Consider the following 23,320-nt stretch of genomic DNA (forward strand, 5'->3'; position numbering starts at 1 on the left):
GACCCCTGCTCTAGATGATATAGACCCTTATTTTCTTATTTAGTGGGATTTATTCAGACAAACTAGCTTTCTGAGAGCTGCTAAACAATGCCAAGCTCATTCCCATCTCAAAGGTGGCCTGTGCACTTAGTTTTCCTCTACTCCCAGCTCTTTCTGATCCTTCACTTCAACTGAATACATGTAATCCTTCAGCTCAATACACCTCCGTACCAGGGACTCTCTGGACCTATTTAAGGTAGGGTACCACCCATTACAGCATCTGTTTATTTCTTCCACAGTACTTAGCATAAACTCTAAGTATTTTATTTGTTTAACTGTCTATTATCTCTTTCCTCCACTTGGTCATCATGTTATCCCTCAATATCTGGCAAAATTCCTAAGACAGCTGGCAAATATCTGTTAAATGAATGAGTTAATCCAACGAGCTGCAAAAAAAATATCCTTAAGACAGGACACAACAGTCTAAGGAATCCCATCCGATGAATGGACTATTCTGGTGGAAGAGTGAAGTAGACCGACATCAGTCATTTTATTTTTAGTAGATTGTAGGTCTGTCCTTTGGAGCTTTGCAATATAGATTAATCCTCTCGCTTAAGACAGCCCTAAAAATATCCATTCACATCTATATCACACTGACTATTCCAAATAATGTATGTACTTTCGAAATGGCCCAAGCGGCTCCCTCAATTGAAAAATCTTAAATATTTAATATTTTAGTAAAGCTGGTATTGTTTTAAGGGCAAGAATGCCCCTGGTGGTTATCAACAGCTTACATTTTCTGTACCCATCTGCTCTGCTATACATACCATTACCACCAAACGGGTGCTTTTTACAACTCATTCAAGAGGAAAAGCAATGACAAAAAAGAATTTAATTCTTCTAGAATACTGAAGTTATTTGATACACGAAGCAAACTCTCAAAATGTATGTATACCATTGAACTTAATCCTGTGCCATTCTTCCATCTCTCCAGCATTCACCTTTTCATTCTTATTGCTACTACCCATATTTCATTCAAAGCCTCATTATCCATCTGTTTTTCCCTGCCTCTAGCCATAAAGTATTGATTTGTATACTAGCATACCTCTGCTGGAGAACCTAGGATGACTCACAATTACTTCAAGTCTAAGCGTCTTTTCCAAGCATTCAAAGTCTTCATAATCTGACCACATCTATTATTATTTCAGATCATTCCCCCAAACTAAGTCTTTGCTCTAACTGACACATCTTCTCATTTTTCTGTGTTTGTATTACACGCTTATTCCTAAACCTATGCCTCTGCCTTTTATATGAGTTCACCTTTCCTGAATCAATGAGTCACATATCTCTAAAATTTAAAGTACTACTCTATTTCCAAAAAGAAGAATATTACAAACTCCTGGTTAAAGTACTACTCTATTTCCAAAAAGAAGAATATTACAAACTCCTGGTAAACAATCTTTCCAATGTTCAAATCTTTTCCTATTTTTAATACTTTTCTCCTTTGTCTTATCAGGAAAAACAAAAAGGCTGTTGTCATTTCTGTATACTCCTTTCACTGCCAAGGGCAAATCAGATATATTAAAAGATCATCTTAAGTTAGACCTTAACCAGGCTTTAAAAAGTTACATTGGGATATGGAAAACTTCAAGCCTAATTACAACTAGAGTTCTCAAAAATCAAAACATTGAAAATCAATGAGCACATGAATAAATGAACAAAAGCATTTTACAAGGAAATTTTCAAAATGCCAATAATGATTATTATTACTATTATGCTAAAGACAACAACGTCCTAAATTACTAAATCTCCTGTGTCCTCCCTTTACTAGTCAAGATGAATGTTTATTTTCCCAAGGCAAAATACTTTTTAAAATACATAACAAAGATACCATTAAATACCTGTAAAAGACTATTTCTATAGTAAATAAAATTAGTGGAAAATCTGTTGATTTTGATAAATAAAAATTTTATTCATCTATTTTAGACTGTTTAAAATTTCAAGTTCAAAGACAAAGCAAGACAATTTATCAAACAAATTAAATTCTGTGATTAGTATAATTCATTCACTATGAGTGAAGTAGTTAAAAATCTTCCATAAATTCTCAGATGCTCATCAAAACCACTTAATGTCCAGCTGAAGGGAAACTGATAGCAATACTACATTCTCAAAACATGAAATATATATATATATATTTTAAATGCATATATTTATATTAAACAATAATTAATTGAATTATACCAAGCATCCTTCTAGTACTCCACTACCACATGATAAACAAAAATGTAATTATGATCCAAGCAAAAAACTAAAGAGAAGCAAGGTCAGATAAACTTGATATTCAACTGCTGTATTTTTAATGTTTTTAATTTTATGTTTAACAGATTTTCTCATCCAATAGCTTGCTTAGCTGTTAACCTGCACCTCTCTAGAATTTTTGGCTTGGCCAGAGTCTTTCTTCTTTAAAAATCTCTTTGCAGTGAAAGAAATTATGGTCTAAATCACAAAGATGACAAGAAAACTTAGCCATTTAAATGGACAAGCCTTGAAATAATATTGTGATCAAAGTATCAAGCAGCCTAATAAAACCCAGGTGGCTCACGCTTATCATATATGGTACACATTACCACAATTGCACTATTTAATCTACTTCCTGGTGTCAACAAAAACTTTCTGTTATTAATTCCCCCCAGTTATGGATCTGCTTAAGTTACTAAAGTTTCCTGATAAGACAACTCTTTGTCCAAAAAAAAAAAAAAAAGCTTTTAAAGAGAGAGTAGGTCTCATTTTAAATGTTTTAGAACTAGAGCCATAGTTGGTAAAACCACAGAAACCGCAGTGGCTTTGTATTATTAGTCATCTATATAAGGTTATGTTAATTCCTATGGAGGTACCAGATGACTCATGGTTAACAAAGTTTTATAAGGGCTCAGATGTTTACCTCAAAAAGGTAACCATATGCACACAAAAAGAACGATTTTACAAGTTGTAAACCTCAGATTTGAATAAGAGATTTATCCAGCGACAAAGGTATACAGGTTAGATTCTGCCAGTCAATTTCTGTTACCCATACACGACTTCTCCATCATTCATGTGGTTCCCTACTGGCTACAACTTGTAAGATTTCAAAGCAACTTTCCCATCTATAGGTCTTACTGACTTTTTAAAAAGTACTTATCTGTTTCTCAGAAAACTTGTTTTATAACATAATTTGTTTCCAAAAAAATTTCATTTAGCCAAAGTAAAAAATGCTAGGATTATTAAATCTACCTCAAAATTGGTGGCAAACAATGAAGCAGCAAAAAGATTATATAAAAAAAAGAAAAATAAGAAAAGGGAGGCACGATCATGGTTACTGTGTCCCTGGATGTCCTAGCTGTTCTCAATCATGGGTACCATGACATCCAAAAAGCTGAACTGTGAGAGTTGTATGTCTTGCACACACACCTCCGGTTTACACACGGCTAGTTATACTGATTATGAAGGAACATCACTACCTGCTCAGTGTTTCCTGAGCGTTCCCCAGGGCTCCCCCAGATCCTTACAAGTAACTGACCCATTCACTTTCCATGCGCATTTCTTGTCACCCTGGCTTGTGCGGATGGCAGTCACAGCAGACTGGAAGCATGCACAACACACCGCTTAACCATACTGTTTAAAGAAGCAGTTAACATGACAGGCTTTATCAGTACTGTCTGTTCAAGTCATCTGCAAAGCAGTGGATTCTACAAAGTCTTCCTGTGTCCTCACTGGTCAAACACTGATTTCCTTAGTCAAATTAAACCATCTATTTAAATTTTTTGCATTCAGTGGCATTTAATAAGAACACATTTTTCCTCCCTGAACCTACCCAGATCAATCTATATTTTCAATTAATTTTCTCCATTCCAAATATCAAAATACCAGAAGATGTGTTAACTTAAATGAATGTGTTTAAATGGGTTTAGAGTACCTGAGTTGGTTTTACATATTCAACTACCACTAATTTTGTTGACCTGAAAACTAGAATTGCCCTTTATTTATTTAATACCTAATATATATATACACAAACTTCGGAAACTTTTTGAAGTCTAGTGTTAAATTCAACAATCATTTGATTCCAGCTGTGCTGATAGTAAATAACACAAGAAATAGGCTTTTAAGTAAGTATGTCATGCCTACAAGTCACCATTGCAGGCACCTGTATCACTCACTGGTTTTGACAAAATATTGGGATTACTGACAACCCTCCTAAATTGTGGTGAATTACATATTAGATGGGCATATTGGGGTTTCTAGTTCAGGATTTGCAACTCATTTTAGACTTGGGTCTCTCTAGGCTTCAGCTTCCCACCTGCTAAAAGAATTACAAAAACTTCTATTGTGACTCGCTCCATAAATGTGAAAACTTAAACTGGAGAGACCCATGATTACAATTAGTAGTAAGACGGAACTTTACCAGAACTTTAGTCCGAATTTCTTTCCTTTTATGCCTTTCAGAAAGTTTGCAAGATCTGTGTGATATATATGTGAGATACACACAAACACACAAATGATTTTAGGACTGTCTCAAGTAAGAGCTATAATGGTATATGCAAACATACATCATTTTCATGTAGGTAGAACTGGCTACTACAATTTTTTATTCCTGTAGTTTGAGAAGACAATTTAGAAAGAAATACAAATCTTGACTGTGACAAAATATCAAAGTCTCACTGGTAGTCATGTCAAATATCTCCTAAAGACCAAGAGACTAACCCAGATATGGCTTACGCTGATCTTAACAGTTCACGCCACGTCCATACCATCCCATTCCTCATTTCATCACCAGAGAAAATGGCTAACAGCCATCCAGGTGTTACATAATCATGCTTCACACAGCACTTCACTCTCTTCTGGTGCTGAATCTTTTTATTATTTTGTTTTATCTGTGTTCTCAGGGTGAAGGTGGTTGTGGGAATGGTAGGAGAAAAAGAAAATTTCGAATTAAATAGAAATAATTCACATTATCAAAAGAATCTTGGTAACCAACTTTTAAAATTGAGTATATTTACTTACAGATTCAATTACTGACAGAGAAACTTAAAAGTTTTGGGAGTCACTATTAAGTGAGATCAAAAATAAAAATAAAAGATTTCTACTATATGAAAACATCAGATTTATAAATTTTAGGAACAAAACTGTTTTACAAAACAATGGAATCACTTTGAATCATCGACTTTGAGATGTTTAGATTTGAAGATGTATTTATAAACCCAAGTCGTTCTCCAACTACACAAAAATATTTTCTAGGCACTTTCACCTCAGTGGCAACATAACCTTCACTTGATACTAACAATCTGATTTCAATAACATAATGTGCTAACAAATCTTCGCAGGCTTCTAGTCAAATCTACTAAAACAGCTAAGTTCTTTAAATAATGAACATCTCAGAAAACAGCCTTAGCAGAGATACAGGTAGAAATGTGTGGCGTATAGGTCCCACTAAGATACTGGTTTGATGAATGACTAACAAAGGAATACAGAAAGAAAAGGAGAAGGCAAAGTGGGAGCAGCTGGACCTGGAAGCCGGTGGCTGGAGGACAACTGGCGTGTGAGTGCGGGCTGCCGCCGCCGCCGCTGCCTGCTGTGGCTACTGCCAGCATGTCACAGTCCGAAGAGCCCCACCGAGGAGGACTCTGCGGCCGGACTCCTGCCGCCACTGTTACTGGTTGTGGGGTTAACAGCCTGTCACCAAAAAATGTCTCCACGAGGTCAACGAACAAAAACGAGACCATTGGAATAATTTTTTGAGCCTCTCACCGACCAAGCAGGGAAGAAGGGATGTCGGTATTTTAAAGTATTTATAGGTTAAATGTCAGAGAAAACTAACAGTGAAAGTGAGTGGGGTAAGGGTGGCGGTAGGGGGGGGTCGCAGGTCTGCATCAAAAACCTATGACGTGATGCTGTTACTTAAATAAAAATAAATATCGCCTTTGTTTTCAAATATATCAGAAAGCATCTAAAATGTATTCGGTAAAAATTACTGATAAAAAGCGGCAAAAATCCTAATGATGAAAAGAGATGAAGATAATGAAAACATCATTCTGAAACTGATAATAGGTAAACCATGAAGAGTAATCTCAAATATATACAAGTCTCAAGAGCTATGAAAATTTCACCTAGTGAGATGAATATAAAACAAACAGAACACTTCAGTGGCATGACTAAGATAATCACTCTTAACATAAAGAGCAGTTTGAAAGACAGTATTGGCATCAAAACCTCAAACCTAATTATAATAAATCTATCAATCTGTAAAACTTGCAGGCAAGTAATATATTTAATTGGGGCGTGAAGATGAGTAGCAGCACTTCTGGGAAAGACAGGAAGCGAGCTGGAATTGCGTCGGTTAGGACAATTTTTGGAAAAACAGTAAGCGCAAAGGGACTTTTGGTTACACACTGCAACTGTGGCTTTCTGACATTTAATTAGTGCCAAAACAGCTCATTTTTAATGGTTATTACCTTTAAGTTTAGTAATAAATTCAAGTATCTATATCTAACATTGTTGCTGTTCAAAGTAAGAAATTTTTATTTAATTAAAATTTAAACCACTGGGAATAGTAATTTAAGGATTACATTTTTAGACTTGGGAAACTTAGGAATTTTAAATACTATTTAAGTACTGTATTCACCTGTAATTTTCAAATCTTAAAGTATTACTTTAAGTCTGCACAAAATTTGAACAGGTTTTACTTGGCTTCTTTCCAAACCATAGCACTTACGCTTAAGGGACCAAGGGAGGGTATAGTGTAAAGCGCTTTAATTTCTTTAAGCAGAAAAATCTTTTACCTTGACCGCATTTTCAGTAGTATATCCTTCTATGCACAGGAGTGTCTCAACTCAGTTAAAAGGAGAAAACTAAAACCTAAATTTTAAAACATGAAGTAAATGTAAAATTACTTTTCGAGCTTTTAAAACGAAGCTAAACTTTGCTCCTACTCTTGTACTTAAAATCTTGAGACACCCAAACTGAAAGAAAAAAAAAAAAAGGCATAAAAATATTTGGGTTTATGCTTCCTATTTGGATTTTACTTCTCTTATTCTAATCACCTTAGTAAACCAAAAACTAAATATATAAAGGAAATTTAAGGTTTTTTAAGTCAGTTTCAAATCACAAACCATAAGCTTCCTGAGCAATCAAAATAATTTAAGTAAGGAATAATCTAAAGTTCATTGCCTTGAATATTAAACAATAAATCATTAAATGTGAGTGGTTTAACATTTTTAAAATACTACCATGAATAACAACAAAGAGATCAGTACCCAGGAGGATTATATTTGAATTCAGTGTACAGATTCTCTTGTTACCTGCCTATACAATGTTTCTTTTAAAATGAAATATATATGAAATATTTTATCAGGTATTTAAAATTTATTAAATATTTTAAATAGAGATGAGTGTGGCATGTTTCTACACCCAAGTTTCTACAAACATATCACTAAATTGTTATCAGGAGCCCTTTCACAGATCTAAAGTGCCTAGACCTCAAAAACAACTTCTCTTGCTGAATACAAAATCAGCAACGAAATCTGAAAAATATTGTCAAGAAACAATTATCTCAGAACAATAAAGATGACAAGTTGAATCTACATGCTTGTGATGTTTATGAAGGCTGCAAAACATGTTTAGAACAAATTCACAAAACTTCCTTAAAAATTACTTAAAATGCAACTGACAAAAATCAAACTTCACCTCCCCTGTGAAGTCATTCCCCCAAAAGAATTAGCAGCTCATTTCTGAGTGTTCTCATCATTTTTTCCCTTCTTCGCACTAGACTTATATCAACTGTTTCACAATTCTTTATTTACACACTTGTCTCTCCCACTTAAAATCTTTCAAAGCAGTAACCAAGATTTCATACCTCTGTATCTTTTTCACCACCACTCAATGTAATTTGCTGGATAAAATCTGAAATGAATTACTGAGATTTTTTTTCTGAGTTATTTAAAGCATTTTATCACAAAGCCACTTAATGATTTAAGATCACGAAGTAAGCATGCTCCTACTTCTCCATAAGTTTCAAAACACACTTGAAAACTATCCAATATATCCAATATTTCTAACAAGAAAAACTTTTAAAAATGCAATTAAACAGAATTTATTTAAAAAATGAATCTGTTGAACAGATCACAATGATCAGAGTATTCATACAGATAGAATACAAAATAATAAGTAAAACCATGTCTTTTCTCAAAACGTCCCCATCTGTCTAAAAAGAAAAGGAAAAGGAAAAGAAGAGAAAAGAAAAGAAAAGAAAAAAGAAAAGAGAAGAAAAGAAAGAAAAGAAAAGAAAAAAAAAACTTTCTCTATCCTGACTCAACTCTTCCCTTACCTAACTCAAAAGCAATACAAAGCCGAAACAGTAAGCACTGGCTAGGTTTCAAGCAGTTTTGCCCTGGGTGTAGGCTGCAGGCACACTAAGGGAAGGAAGGCGAGACAGGGAGTAAGTAATTAAACAGGGATTCTCTCCAACTTAAAATATAGCTTACTTATGTAGAAAGTATTGCAAATATTATAACTGCACAAACCTACTCTCTTTGAACCCAGTGATAGAAAAAATAACACCTATGCTGTGAAAAATTACACCAAATACATTTTAATTACATTTTTGCCAATTCATATTTTAGCCTTTGAAGCGTCTGATGAAGACTATATAAACACCACTGCTTTTCTTCTGGAAATTTAATGATAACAAAATAACTGTGTGTAACAGTCTAGCCTATAGTAGTTATTTCTTGCTCTAACACCAAACTTGAGTAATAAAAAAGAAAATCATTTCAAGTACCTGAAAATGAACAAAAACGATCAAAGCTGTGTGTGTCTATATCACTTCAATGTGTGAAATTACTTCAGTAATTATAAGTGCTGCACACATTAATACTGTCTGAGTAAGGGTGACATTTCATTCCCCTAACTGCATTTTAGTAGCACAATTCAGTCTTCATGCTTCTTTATTTTTGAAAGAAACTTATTTGAAAGCCAAGGATCATCTTTTGGACTGACTTAAAGAGAGCGAAATAAAAAATCTGTCCGCTCCAAATATGAAAATTACGGATTTGGCTCTGATGCAAAATAAAGCAAGCTTCTTATATCACCTGCAATATTAAATTGATTTAGTCTGCTGAAAAACAAGACAGTGAGTTATTGGATCTGTGTTTAATTCAGTGCACTTTATAACATATTTAAGGAATTCAGTTGCATAAAACAGTATCTGAATCTTATCAGATGAAAATATTTTTCTCTTTTAGCAAGCCTCGGGTTGCATGTCTGAGAAAACAAATTAGTCTCCAGTTCTCCTAAGCTTGATAATAGTGCCCCCTAATGGGAATTTTAATATGAGTTTTTCTACTCATTAAAGAAAAAGCATATATTCTACGAATAAGTCATCTCGCTTTCAACCAGAGAGTAAATTCTGTAATATAAAAGTGTATCAAGATTTAAACCACTAAAGGAGAATTATCTTATGTGCAACAAAAATGCAAATTTCACAGAGAGAAACAAACAAGAAAAACTTCATGCCACAACAGGTTTCTTGGTTTTCATAATCCTATTGTAATATAATCCAGCGTAGCTCTACCCAAAAAGTTCGTCTCATGAGGAAATTATCATTCAACTATCTTTCTAGTACTCAGTGAGCAATTAATATACACTAAGTGAAGGATATTACAAAGTCAGAAAAAAACTGATTCAGAAGTTAAGTTATTCAGTGTCACACAGATCCTCCTAAGTATTGAGCTGGAATTCCCACCCAAGTTTTTTGGCCTCAGACCATTACCTTTCCACAATACCTGGTCACAAGTCTGCCACCATGAATTAAACGCCTTTCTTCCCTATTATCTACAGACAGGTCCCCTAATTCAAAATGTGGGCATTTTTCTTAAAGGAAAAACGCATGCATTAAAATTAAAGCAAAACCTGCCTATTCTGATACTTTCCACACCCAACAGGAAAACAAACACTCAACAATATCAGCATTTTCATTACAGTGCCCACAGTACATTCTGGACTCAGTCAATGTTAAGGGAAACATCTAGAAGAAATAAACAATAAACAAAAAGTCATCAATTAATGATGAAAAGAGAGAACCTTATTCTTTAACACTATGGGAGAGGGAATAGAACAAGAAAAATTATATGTAAAAAAAGGGTGGTCAAACTTTCTTAAAGGGCCAGACATTAAAAAACTCAGGCATGGTGCCCACATGGTCTCGACAACAACTACTCAACTATACTATGTAGCAGGCACGCAGTGACAGCAGATATGGTGTTCCAATAAAGCTTTACATACAAACTCTGCAGATGACAGTTTATCAATCCCTCTGGACCACAGATTTAAAATCTCCACTTTACATGAGATACCAAAACAAAAACAAAAGTTAAAAAAATGGTTTTAAATTTTAAAAAAACCTAAGCAATTCAAAATATGTAATCACTAAAATTATAAAATATTTGGTATTTATTTTATTTCCATAAGGGGGGAAGGCAGAAGAAAAGATTCTTCCCTGAAGTCAGAGAGACTCACTGGGTCACCTGGTGTTTGCAAAGCCTTGAGGAAGTTGTCACCTGTCTGGGCCTCAGTTTTCTCACCTGTAAAATGGATCTAGTGCACATGCCTCGCCCACAGGAAGGTGGAAAGAATCAGTGAAAAAATAAACATCAAGTGCCAGCCCAGTGCTTGCTCAACAAGTCCTTCCCTGAATAAATATTAGTTTTAGCAGATATAAAACAATGGAAAAGCAGTAAGCAAACTAACTGGCCTTTAGCATGATTTAAAATAATCAAAAGAAAAACTTAGTTATCAAGGTTTGATATAAATATAATGGTGACTACACACTAATGCCCATTCAGATAAATAAGTGGATTAGGTGAGAGAACCTAAAATTCAAGACTATGGAAGGCAATTAAGAAATACAGAGTGTTAAAATGTGTAAGAAAAATTGCAAAGCCTACTAACCAATAAAGATAAACCAAGAAAAAAAATATTTAGTTGTTTTACCCAAAAAGCAGATTTTAGATACAGAATAATGATGCTCTGCACTTAATACTAACTACTAACTTCCACTTTACTAAGTTTCTAAAAGTGACACCATGTAGCGGGAAAATCACAGGTTTTGGCAACAGGCAGTCACAGAATTAGGTTTCCGTTAAATGATTTTGGACGTTATTTGTCTTACTGAGCATCAGTTTCCTAACATGGAAAGTGGGACTGATAAAACCTTCCACTCTGCAGAGTAACAACTACTACAGGCAATGTACATACAGTATATAGCACATAATGTCCAGCATTTTTTTTATTATTTAATGCTAAACTGAGGTTTTGTTTCTTATCTCAATATTGTTAAAACATTTTTTTAAATAAGCTTTCTACAGTACCTGTTAATGAAATAGCATATTGGTCAAATATCTCAAGCCTCTTAGAGAAGTCAGCTTCCAATGATCAATTGGAAATTAGTAATACATTCTGCTTTGTTCTTCTATCATAAATGCATGGAATATATTTCTTGCTCGTATTCTAATTTTCTTTTTAAGGCAAGGCAACCCTTGGTTGACCGCACAGATTGCAAGGATGTTATCAGCTTACGATCCCTTATTATTTTTATGCCTACAGTACTCAGTCTTCCTAAGTGGTCTCCCATCCAAGTACTAACCAGGCCCGACCCTGCTTAGCTTCTGAGATCAGACGGAATAGGACTTGTTCAGGGTGGCAGGGCTGTAGACTTGCTCATATTCTAAAGTGAGAATTTTATAAAACAAAATTAATTACCTGAGAAAATGAAGTGATAATACAAACTTCAGGAATGAATTCTACTCCCAACTGTGCCACTACCAGTAACCGAGTAAGTCACTTCAAGCAAACCTCTCAGATTCCTCACTTGTGAACCAAAGAAACTGGGCTAACAATCCCTTGTCTTCACCCCATCTTCCAGCTCTAAAATAGTTATTGCTAAAACAGAAGTCCGCATCTCCAGATGTGCTGGTGAACAGAGAAACAGAGATAGCCTAACATTGCCCGAAAGGACTGCAGAGGAGTCCCCCTCCCTAACCCTGTGGTACTACAGTAACTTAGATGAGACACTACAGCAGTTTCAGATGAAACACGGAGAGCTTGGCCAGTTTAAAAAAAAAAAAAAAGATCCACATTATACAAAAGCTTTTAAAAATGCAAATACTGAAATGCCTTTGTTGATTTCTTGAGTTATCACTTTAATGAAAAAAATAATAATTTTTGTAGACCAAATTGCAATATCAAGGTACTAGCAAGAATATACTTTGTGTCCATTACCTATCTGTTCAGGTATTATGAAGACACAAAGTCAAATGACTTAAAAAAACAAAAACAAAAACATTTTATCCAAGTTAAAAGTTGTCAGTTAAAAGTTATATAAAAATGAATGGCTACACAGAATTGTCTTTTTAATCTCATTTACAATAGCATCAAAACAAATAAAACATTTAAGAATTTAACCAAGGAGGTGAAATACTTGTACACTGACAACTACAATACACTGCTAAAAAAAAGTAGAGATGACACAAATGAATGGAAAGATATCCTGTGTCCATGGATTGGAAGATTTAATATTGTTAAAATGTCCATACTACCCAAAGTGATCTACAGATTCAATGCAATCCTTGTCAAAACATCAATAACATTTTTTGTGGACATAGAAAAAAAAAAAACTATCCTAAAATTCAAATGGAAATCTCAATGACCCTGAAAAGTCAAAATAAAAATGAGAAAGAAAAACTAAGCTGGAAGCCTCACACTTCTTTATTTCAAAACATGTTACAAAGTAACAGTAATCAAAACTGTATGGTATTGGCATAAAATTGCTAGAAGAAAATATATGGAAGAAGCTTCATATCACTGGCCTTGACAATGATTTCTGGGAAATTATACCAAAAGCAAAAACAGACAAGTTAGATAACATCATACTAAGAAGTGTCTATGCAGCAAAGGAAACAACGGAGTAAAAACGCAACCTATGAAATAGAAAATATATCTATAATGAGTTAATATGCACAATATATAAAGAACTCATTCAACTCAACAACAAAAATCCAAAAAAAATGAGCAAAGGATTTGAATAGGCCTTTCTCTAAAGAAGTCACACAAATAGCCAAAAAGCATATAAAAAGATATTCAATATCACTATCTATGAGGGAAATGCAAATGAAAACCACAATGAGATACCACTTCACACCTGTGATAAGGGCCACTATCAAAAAACCATAAAATAACAAGTGTCAGTGAAAATGTGGAGAAAGTGGAACCCTTGTGCACTGTTTATGGGGATCAGCCACTACAGAAAAACAGTATGGAAGTTCTTCAGAGAATTAAATACAGAATTACCATGTGATCCAGCAAATCCCACTTCTAGGTATACATTCAAGAGAACTGAAAATTATTCACCATAGCCAAGAGGTAGAAACAATATAAATAGCCATCAATGGATAAATAGATAAAGAAAATGTGGCATATATAGACAAAGAAATATTATTCGGCCTTTAGAAAGAAGGAAGTCCTGTCATACACCACAAGGATGAACCTTGAGGACAATTAAGGTGAACTGAAATAAGCCAGTCTCAAAAAGACAAATACTGCATGATTCCATACCTATACGGTATCTACAGCAGGAGGATGCCAGGGTCTGGGGCAGAGGGAACAGGGGAAGAGCTGGTCAACAGATACAGTTTCAGTTTTTATAAGGTGAAAATTCTAGAGATCTGTTACACAAAAACTTCAATATAGTTAAGACTACTCCATACTTAAAATGGTTAAAACAGTAAATTTTGTTATATGTTTTTACTACAATAAAAGTTTTATAGAAAATAAGCCCTGAAAGTGAGACAAGTGAGAAATCATTTTCAAGTTTTTTTTTTTTTAATCTTTTAAGATACAGACCTTGGCCTTTGGTGAGCTTTTATTGGCCTTTGCTAACAATTACACCTGTAGCACAAAAATAAAATGTTTCTGAAATACTTAAAGAGTCTTTTTTCTGAACTAGATGGCTCAGTTCATCATTTTATGAACATTAAGTAGAAAACCATAGAAGGAAATGGATGCTGGGCACATGATGATGATCCTGGTTTCATATGGAAAAGTAACATCAGTACAGCTCCTACCCAAATCACTGGAACCAGAATCACAAATTCTGAAGAAGTCGAAGGTAATGAAGTTGTCACTATAAATCCTGACTTCAGAGAATGTATGTAATTTTTTCAGGAAACACAGAAATCAAGTCAACTAGGCTAGCCTGGTAGATTTTCAGTAACACGTAATCGAATGTTATAGTGAGAACTGTATAACAAGCATCTGTGTGCAGTGCAGACACATTTGAGGAGAGTGCCCTCACCTTCGTCAAAGTCGGCATCGTCCTCTGTGTGCTGCGGGAAAGGAAAGCAGTTGGTGATTTCCAGGCGATCTTCTACAACCAGGCCCAAAAGCACTCCTTGAACCACCTCAGTTCCTTGTCCTTCTTCTTGATAATGTTTGATTATCTTTAATACCACCTAAAAGAAAATAACAGAAGCAAGCTTAAACACCATTCTTATAGTTTACATTTCCTTTATTTCAATGAAAACAAACTGTACTAATGGATTTTTGCAAGAGCATAAAATTATATAATAGAACTAACCAAATTTCTTACAAATAATTTTCCTTACCCTTATGTAAATAATAAAGCTCACACAGTCTAAATGTACATCTGAAACTCCTGGAGTTTGAAGACATGTCAAAAACGTGCACATACAACACTCATGACTTTCAGGCAAGGCTCCCCAAAGGTCTGGCATCCAAGGTTCTTTCAGTCAAACAATGTCACCTCAACCGGAGGTTATTAGAGGCAGAGATCCTGTTAACCTTTGTCACAGGAAAATAATTTCCTGAAATCGACGACAGAACCATCAAGACACAGAAATAAAGACCCCAGTTATCCGAATGCGTGAAAGCAGAACTATTCCCCTGAGAAGTTCTCAACATCTCAAGACAGTTCCTGAACACAGCACCTCACCAGTCAGAGGAGGCAGCATGGGGAGCAGGTACCCAAGAAGGATCTGCTTGGTAACAAAGAACTCAAAGAGAACCAAGTCCCCCCCACTACCTAATTTTCCTCAACGAGAAGGAAACACCGAATAACCAATTCTTTTATCACTCTGTCCTTTAATATTTCCATAAAGATAAAGACTACATGATTGAACAGGCAATTCATTTAAAAGTTCACAGTAACAATAATCATTAATAATTCCTACAATGTGAGGTTATTAATATAAAGTGCTCTGAATAGTGCTTGGCACATAATTTATAGTAGTAGCAGTATTTAGTATAAGCTCATGACCTGAAGACTAAAGGGCAACACAGCTTAAAATATAACAAAAAAGTTCTCAGAGGGCAAGTTAAGTCTAACAGAAGATCATTAGTATTTGACTGAATATTATTTCATTTTAAACAAATACATTATTGATGAAAATTCACCGATAGCCAATTAACGACAACAGGTTACACTGCCCGACACAGTACTGAACATGACATGCCAAGCAATGGTCTTATTATTTTACATACATTATTGAATCATATAATTCTCACAATTACTTTAGAAGAAAGGTGTTACTATACTCATTTTACAAATAAGAAAACTGAAGCTAAGAGAAATTAAGTAAATGGCTAAGGGTCACACATACAGTAAGTGGTAGAACCAAGATTGAAATCAAGTTAAACTTCAAAGCTCGCGTACACTTTAGCTTTAATAACAAGATGATTTTCACGTTGGTCTCAATAATTGTAACAATGGGTTAGTAATAGATGTGAAGACTTCGTGACGAATAGACTCCAAAAGATTTTAAACCCATAAGATCCAGCCCTCCTACCGACAGAGGCAGTTGGCACAAGAAAGAGCTTCATGCAGAACACCAGCTAATAAGACTGACAGACTTTTAGTGCTGTGAAATGAATAAAGTGCAGAAAAGTTACACATTGTTGAATCAAAGACCTCTCCATTTCTTGAAGGGTAGAAAATGGGCGTTAACAGTCACACAAGTATGTGTATAAGTTCCAGCTCCAGCAGTTACTAGCTGTGACCTTGGAAAAGTCACTTGTTCTTCCTAAGTCTTAGATTTCTAATTTGCAAAATGTAGCTGTTTCATAACATTAACACGATTAAAAATTAGATAATGTATAGTAAATTTTTTACACAGTGTCTGCCACATAATAAATACAACAAATAGTCATTATTGATTTTGTCAATAAAAAGAAAGCAGAAGTATTTAACTCCTATGCAACTTACCTCTCTGCCAAGAACAATTATTTTCACACTTAAATAAAAAAAAAACATGAATAAGGAGGAATAAACAAAACTACTAAAGAATTATTACAAACCCATCTACCAACGTGCCTAGGTCCCTGCAGATTTAACCCTGTTAATGAAATCACTGAACCACTGCTGAAATTAAAGTAAATGAGAGATGCTAGAAAACACATGAGCTTAATGCATATCTTCAGACAAATCCTAGAAGTGGTTCCAAAATTCCTGGTTACTATGTGTGCAAAAGGAGTACTGACAACTAGGATACAGCACAATTTCACAAACAAGCCAGGACAAAATAACCTTATTTCCTTTTATAAAGAAAATAGGAATGAGAAAAAAAAAAACAAACCCAACATTATATTTAAAAATGTGTTACCACAATTCAAAATATCTTCTATTGAAACATTGCCTCAACTCTAACAAAAAATGAATTGTAAAGCGATTGGGGGAGGGGACAATGTAGCCAAGAACAGCAGCCTGACATTCCTGCTCAGAGTCAATGCAACTTCATAAAGCACCAACAGACAGACGGACAGTGCTCCAAGTAAGAGAAATTAGCCAACCCTTTGCAGTATCACTGACTTGTTATACTTAGTTCTCTACAATGAGAAAATTTACCAGTAACAGTCTCAAACTGCAGATAAGAAAAGCACAGTGATTTAAATACCTGCTAAAGTCAGTCAACATGAATAAGCATACACAGAAAGCAGTAATTATAAGAGAGAAAGTTTTAAACTCTGTGATGAAGACCAGTTTAATGAATTAAAATTTCTCTCCAGGGTAGGGATATAATCACAAATAGCATTTTCCAAACAGAGTAGAACTAGGGAATGTGTCTTACTTTGAAAGGCAAACGAAGGGATCACAGGTGTTAAGTTTCAGGAAAGACCATTTCAATTTTAAGGATGAATTCTCTCTAGAATTTACAGCCTTCCAAAATAGAAAGCCTTCAGGCTTGGTGATCTCTAAAATAATTTCCAACTCTAATATTTATGATCTTGCCATTTTAATATAATTTGATGAAATAAAGCATTCAGGAAAAAAAATATTTTTATCAAAACTAAACTGACTCATCCTTCATTTTGACATTTGATGGCCTTCTCATTTCCTACATACACACTAAAATCTCAAATCTTTTGTTCCAAAAATAAGGTAGTGGATTTGCATTACAAACTTCAGAGTAGATGTCAAAAGGAAATTCCTGATCAGAAGTAACTAAGTGACATACAAGGCTTTCATTATTCTACATAACTAGGAATTTACTGTATACATAAAAATGTTCCATAGATTATCTATGATAGGAACGATGTTCTACTCAGTCTCTCCTCTTAAAGACTCTTATAAAAATGAAGGGATATTTTACTTACCACATCTTCAACACCTAACACAGGGAATGGCACATAAAACATACTCAAAATATATTTGCTGAAGAAATCAACGGTAAGCATTTACTGATCACTTATGATAGATCATGCACTCCACCGTCTTACATACCATGACTCTTTTAATCCTCATAACCAGTATATTAAGTCGGTAATATTACTTTCCCATTTACTGACACATGAGGAAACAGATAGCTTGACACAGAATTATTGAATCAGGGAGGTGAGATTTGACTTCTGACTCCAAAGTACTTTTAATCACTTCACAATAACTGAGTAACTTGAGGTGTGCCATACACATTGATAATAACAAGGCTGAAACAGAATGCGGTGCAAAAGCTCTGGAAGAGTCTCTGTAACCAGGTTGCAGAAGCAGGGCTTCGTGTGTGGTGTAGAAGTTCAGTGTAGACTTACAGGGTCAGGCAGCAAAAGACTATAAGGAAATGGTGCTGGAGGTCAAATTTTTTGTGCCCTGATCATTAGAAGTAGCATCAACAGGAAACCACCATTAGTTGCAAGAATGCAATACAGCTTTTAACCATTACCAGCACTATTCTCACAAGCCACAAGATGGGAATGTTCCACCACAAAAGTCCTGTTTCAGTCATGCTCACCATCTTTCACGTTTCTCCCTTCAACTAACCACATGCCTCTGTCCATGAAACAGTCCTGATATATTTTTAATTAATCATGTTTACTGATGTCTTGCTCCTTGTTCTTACTTTTAAAATAAGATACATGGAAAGATAAATAGTTCTCCAAAACGAACACACACTCTTACATTACGTTTTGTTTATGCGTCACAAATGATCCCACATACTCAGGAGCTCTATCCACTCACTCTCAACTTATCAAAGTGACCAAAGTAGTTTTTTTAAAAATAAATGAAGAGGGGTCTTACCCTGGCTACATATTAGAGCCATCAAGGAAGAGAGGAAGGGAGGGAGGGAAAGAAAAGAAAACCTGATGCCTGAACCCGACCTCTAAAATTCAAGATTTAATTGATTTGGGCTGGGATATATATATGTATAATATTTCATATATATATATGTTATATATTATTTGGGAGGGATTGTTTCTTCTTGTTTTTGTCCTTAGATTCTCAAAGTTATTCTAACATTCTACTTCACTCTAACTTTCAATGAGAGAGAATGGATCAGCCTACTTTTTTTGTTTTTTTGTTTTGTTGTAACTCCTTAGGTGACTGACACAACTTTCTTTTCCTGTTTTAAGATGTGCTGTGTTGCTAAAGAGTGAGTACACTGAGAAATACAGACCCAAAAGTGAACATTTTATTTATAAAAGCATAAATATCACCGCTTAATGAGAGGTACTTGAGCCCAGCTTAGAAGAATCTCTACAATATAGAAATGAGAGGGAACGCACCACCAGCAGTCCATTTGAGAAGCATCGAGAATGTTCCGCAGCAGACTAAGACTTAGGCTTGATGGCCTGGCCCCATACCTGAGACAGCTTACGAACTAATGCTGCCCAGGCTCCTTTATCCCATAAATCCACAGGTAAATGAAGATATTTCTATAAATTATGCCTCGAGGGATGGAAACTGTCTAAAAGAACTTTAAATTTACCAAATTCTTCAACACCTCCTAAACTGTCATCTTCTGGGTCTAAATGCTTATTACCTACTTGATTTACCCTGCAGAGGAAGAACTGTCCTCTGAATGGGTCAGCTGTCTCTAGAATAGTCTCCCAGCTTTCTGAGGTTTGCACATTCTCAAGTTGGCCAGATCTTAGCAAGGAATCTCAACGTGCAAGATAGTAAACAGATGTCCTGTCTGCTGAAATTACCCTAGAAGAACCAATTTTTTCTATTACTATTGTTTAGTGCAGACAATTTGAAAGAGCAAGGCAGACTATTTTTTTTAAGTGTCTGGCTTTTTAAAAAAATGGAAACATAAATGTGCCCAAAAGGCTACAAAGGACATAACTTCTAAGATATAAAGTATTCTCAATATTATAAAACCCAAATAACAATCTAAAATATCCAAATAAATTAATTATACCAGAAGTCAAAAAACCTAAAATTTGAGTTAATAAAAATGATGATTAAAATCTTCCATCCTCCCTAGAAAGGAATATATAACAGAATCTCCAAGACCTCGCTATCAAAATCGTATCAAAAACTTTCAATTCTATGCCAGGGAACAATTTAAATCTTCCAAAAATAAAAAAAAATTCTGCTCTCTGATGAATTAGAATAATTTTCTGTCAAACATAATAACTGAAAAGACCAGTTATTACCGAAAGATTTGGAAGCCCTACCCAGAATCACCAGAATTCTGGTATTTTCAGCTTCCTTTGTATACTCACTAATCCATTCATCTAGATATTCATTTGTTGAGTGACTTCTAAGACCAGTGATCTCTGCCAGGCCCTGGAAAAATGAAACTAAATCAGACACACAAGGTCTTTACTATTAAGGGGCTTTGATTTTATTTTAGAAAACAGGAAGTCTCAAACTTTTTGGTCATAGGGAGGGCCCTTTTAACACTCTTAAAAATCACTGAGGATCCCAAAGAACTTATATACTAATATTTATATGTTAGAAATTAAAATTGAAGTGTTCAAAATATTTATTCATTTCAAAATAAATGCATTACATGCTAACATAAATTACATTTTTCTGAAAAATAACTATTTTCTGAAACAAAAACTTAATCAGGATACAAACATGACACTGTTTCACATTTTGTAAAACATTTACATGTTCAAAAAGAAATTTTAATCAGGACAGAAGAATGACATTGTTTTACTATTAATGTCTAGAGTTTAATGAAAGACAACTGGATTCTCATATCTGTTTCTGCATTCAATCTTTTATTTCACACATCATGTAGCATCTGGAAACCTCCATTAAACACTGATAAAACAATGAGAGTAAAACTGACAAATGTTTAAATTAATGTGATCACAGATTGTGAAAAGACTATGAAGAAAATAGAATAGGGGATGTAAGGGAAGTAACCTTCAGGAACGTGGCCTAGTAAAGGCCTCTCTGAGAAGACACCTGAGCAGAGGGCTGAAGGACAAGCGGTCAGCCCTAGGAAGACCTGGATAAAGAGATTACTTGCCAACTATTGGATTTTAAACAGTAGTTTAAACAAAAATGCTAATAACTACTTTTCATAAAATACACAAGTTGTATTTTCAGGGAACGAAAAGGCCTACAATTAATGAACACCAGGACGGGAGTAGTACATTTTCATGTTTTTACCAAAAGCACCGGTATGTAAACAATAAACCCAATCTACTGACAAAAACAGTTATGTCTTAAGATACCATTATATTATTCAAGACTAGAATAATAAGCACAATGTATTAATAAAGTACTTTCGGGAAACGTTTACCATGGCCTTTCATCAGCAGTATCTCCACACCAATATCGGGGTCAATCTTTACCTGGAAAATATTATGTCTATGAAGCTGCCACCCAAAATTCCTCTAATAAAGGTTAGCAGCTCAAAAGTTCAGAGTTACAAACTCAACTATTTAAGAAATACACCTGAAACATCCTAGTTTTACAATACGCTGGTTTGAAGTAACTTAACCCCCTCTACTCCTGTGTACACATAGAAATATGGAATAAACTGCATTTCTAAAAAGTTTAGAGAGTCAACAAAGCTAGAAGCAGAAACTCACCACCCATGCTTTAACCCTATCAGTTAACCCAGCAGTGTGCAAAAGAACACTGGACCTAGACACAATCCCCAAAAGCTCGGGCTCAGGATGCAAATCGATCTGTCCTGGGTCAGAAGATGAGGTCTTGAACTTGTCTGAGTCAGAAAGTGGAAACTGAGACCTTTCCAAAAAGCCAGAGCTACATAAAAATTGTTGGTGGAAAGCCAGAAAACAATATTTGCTGTATCTTTATAGTCAAATATAAACTTACTTACTCCGTAACCCACATTCCTCTTCCTAGGAATTTACCTGAGAGAAATAAAAACATATCCATACAGAGACATAGTCACAAATGTTCATAGTAGCACTATTCATAATAGCCAAAAACTGAAAGCAACCCGAAAGTCCACCAAATGTAGACAGATGAACAAACTGCAGTATTTCCATTCTATGGAATACTAGTCAGCAACAAAAAGGAACAAAATACCAAGAAGACAACAACGGAAGAATCTCAAAAATATTATACTAAGTGAAAGAAATCAAACAAAATGGTATGTACTACATGGTTTCATTTATATGGAAGTCCAGAAAAGGCAAAACCGATCAGTGGTTGGAACCGGGGTGAAGGGGGGACACTGAAGGGCGCACCCTTCGGGACGGCACGGCTACCTTATTTTACATCGTGATGTGGCGATTACACAAGTGTTTACAACTGCCGAGTTCATCATACTGTACATTTAAAATGAGTGGTTTATTGTGTATAAATAATACTTTAAAAACTGTACACACTTTAAATGAAGAAACAATTCACATGTGCACCCCCTCCCAATTTTACTCTGAGTTCAAAGATCCTTTGAAATGCTAGAAACTAGGTTAAGAACCACTACTATATCCTTACCTGATGTATATTGTATATATCTATATATAAACTCAAGTTTATAATAACTCAAGTTTATAATAGGCCTAGGGAATCAAGAACAAAGTAAGCTATAATTGTTTTAGAAGTCAAAGTAAAACATTTAGAATTTTTCTATTTAAAGTATTTTAGAATTTAATGATATTAACCATGTAATTAATAATTTCAGTTACCTAGAAAAATCTTCTACGTAAAACTAATTTACCAAAAAAATGGATGCTTAAATGTTTAACCCTCCTCCACCAAAAAGACATGGTTAAAAAAAAAAAAAAAAAGCTACACTATCCAAAGTTCTACTTCTCAAAGTGTACAAGCATGAAAAGCAAACTTTCAGACTTGAAGGCCACAAATGAACTTGAAGAGATCTAAGAACCTCTTAAAATTATATGCAGTATTCTGCTTATGTGCTTAAAGGCATTTTCCTGGGGGGTGGGGGGCGAGAGAGGGAGTCTGTGGCATTTGTCAGATTCCCAAAGACATCCATGACAAAGGATTAGAAAGAGATTTAAAAATTAATAGTAATAAAAACCTATTATATACATGCAGATATGTTTCTTTGTATGTACAATATGGTGTGGAAGAACATACCTTTTGTTTTATGAACCTTTGTATTATTTAATTATATTAAGCATGTATTTGTTTTTAATTCAAAGAATATCAAATAAAAAAAAAATTAAGGGAAAAGATTTTAAAACACAGCAATCACTGCATGGAATTTCACAAAGAACAAACTAATGTAATTTCCTTTTTTTGACATTGCTACTGAGTAGACAGAATAATGTGGATATATTCTGATTTTAGCAAGTTCTTCTGGATATGTTAAAAATATATATGGGTTGGTTAAGTGGCTTTTAAAGGAGGATAAAAAGAAAAAATTCACATACTATAAGCCTGAATACCTGCTGACATTAAATTCAAATCTGTTCCTGATATGGTTAGCCTTCACAGGTGTCCCTGAACTTGCATATACAAATTACCAGATAATATGCATATGTACACAGCGTCAGGGTAAAAGAGGTACCAGCTTCTGGATAAACAGACTGGTTTTCAACAGGCAGAGATCTGTTTAAGAGAAGCCTA

General features: G+C 34.6%; 1 protein-coding gene and 1 pseudogene across 1 annotated transcript in view; both read right to left on the bottom strand.

Annotated features, from left to right (window-relative positions):
* The window catches only part of EIF3H (eukaryotic translation initiation factor 3 subunit H), an 84,382-nt gene that overhangs the window by 49,487 nt on the left and 11,575 nt on the right, over window positions 1–23,320 (bottom strand). The window contains exon 2 of the mRNA XM_016138171.2: window positions 14,357–14,513. Within this exon, the coding sequence (XP_015993657.1) occupies window positions 14,357–14,513 (157 nt within the window). The remainder of the gene's footprint in view (window positions 1–14,356; window positions 14,514–23,320) is intronic.
* On the bottom strand, window positions 11,602–11,720 carry LOC118612328 (annotated as a pseudogene).

Source organism: Rousettus aegyptiacus, unplaced genomic scaffold, assembly GCF_014176215.1.
Source record: "Rousettus aegyptiacus isolate mRouAeg1 unplaced genomic scaffold, mRouAeg1.p scaffold_m13_p_15, whole genome shotgun sequence".
In the NCBI taxonomy this organism is placed as follows: Eukaryota; Metazoa; Chordata; class Mammalia; order Chiroptera; family Pteropodidae; genus Rousettus; species Rousettus aegyptiacus.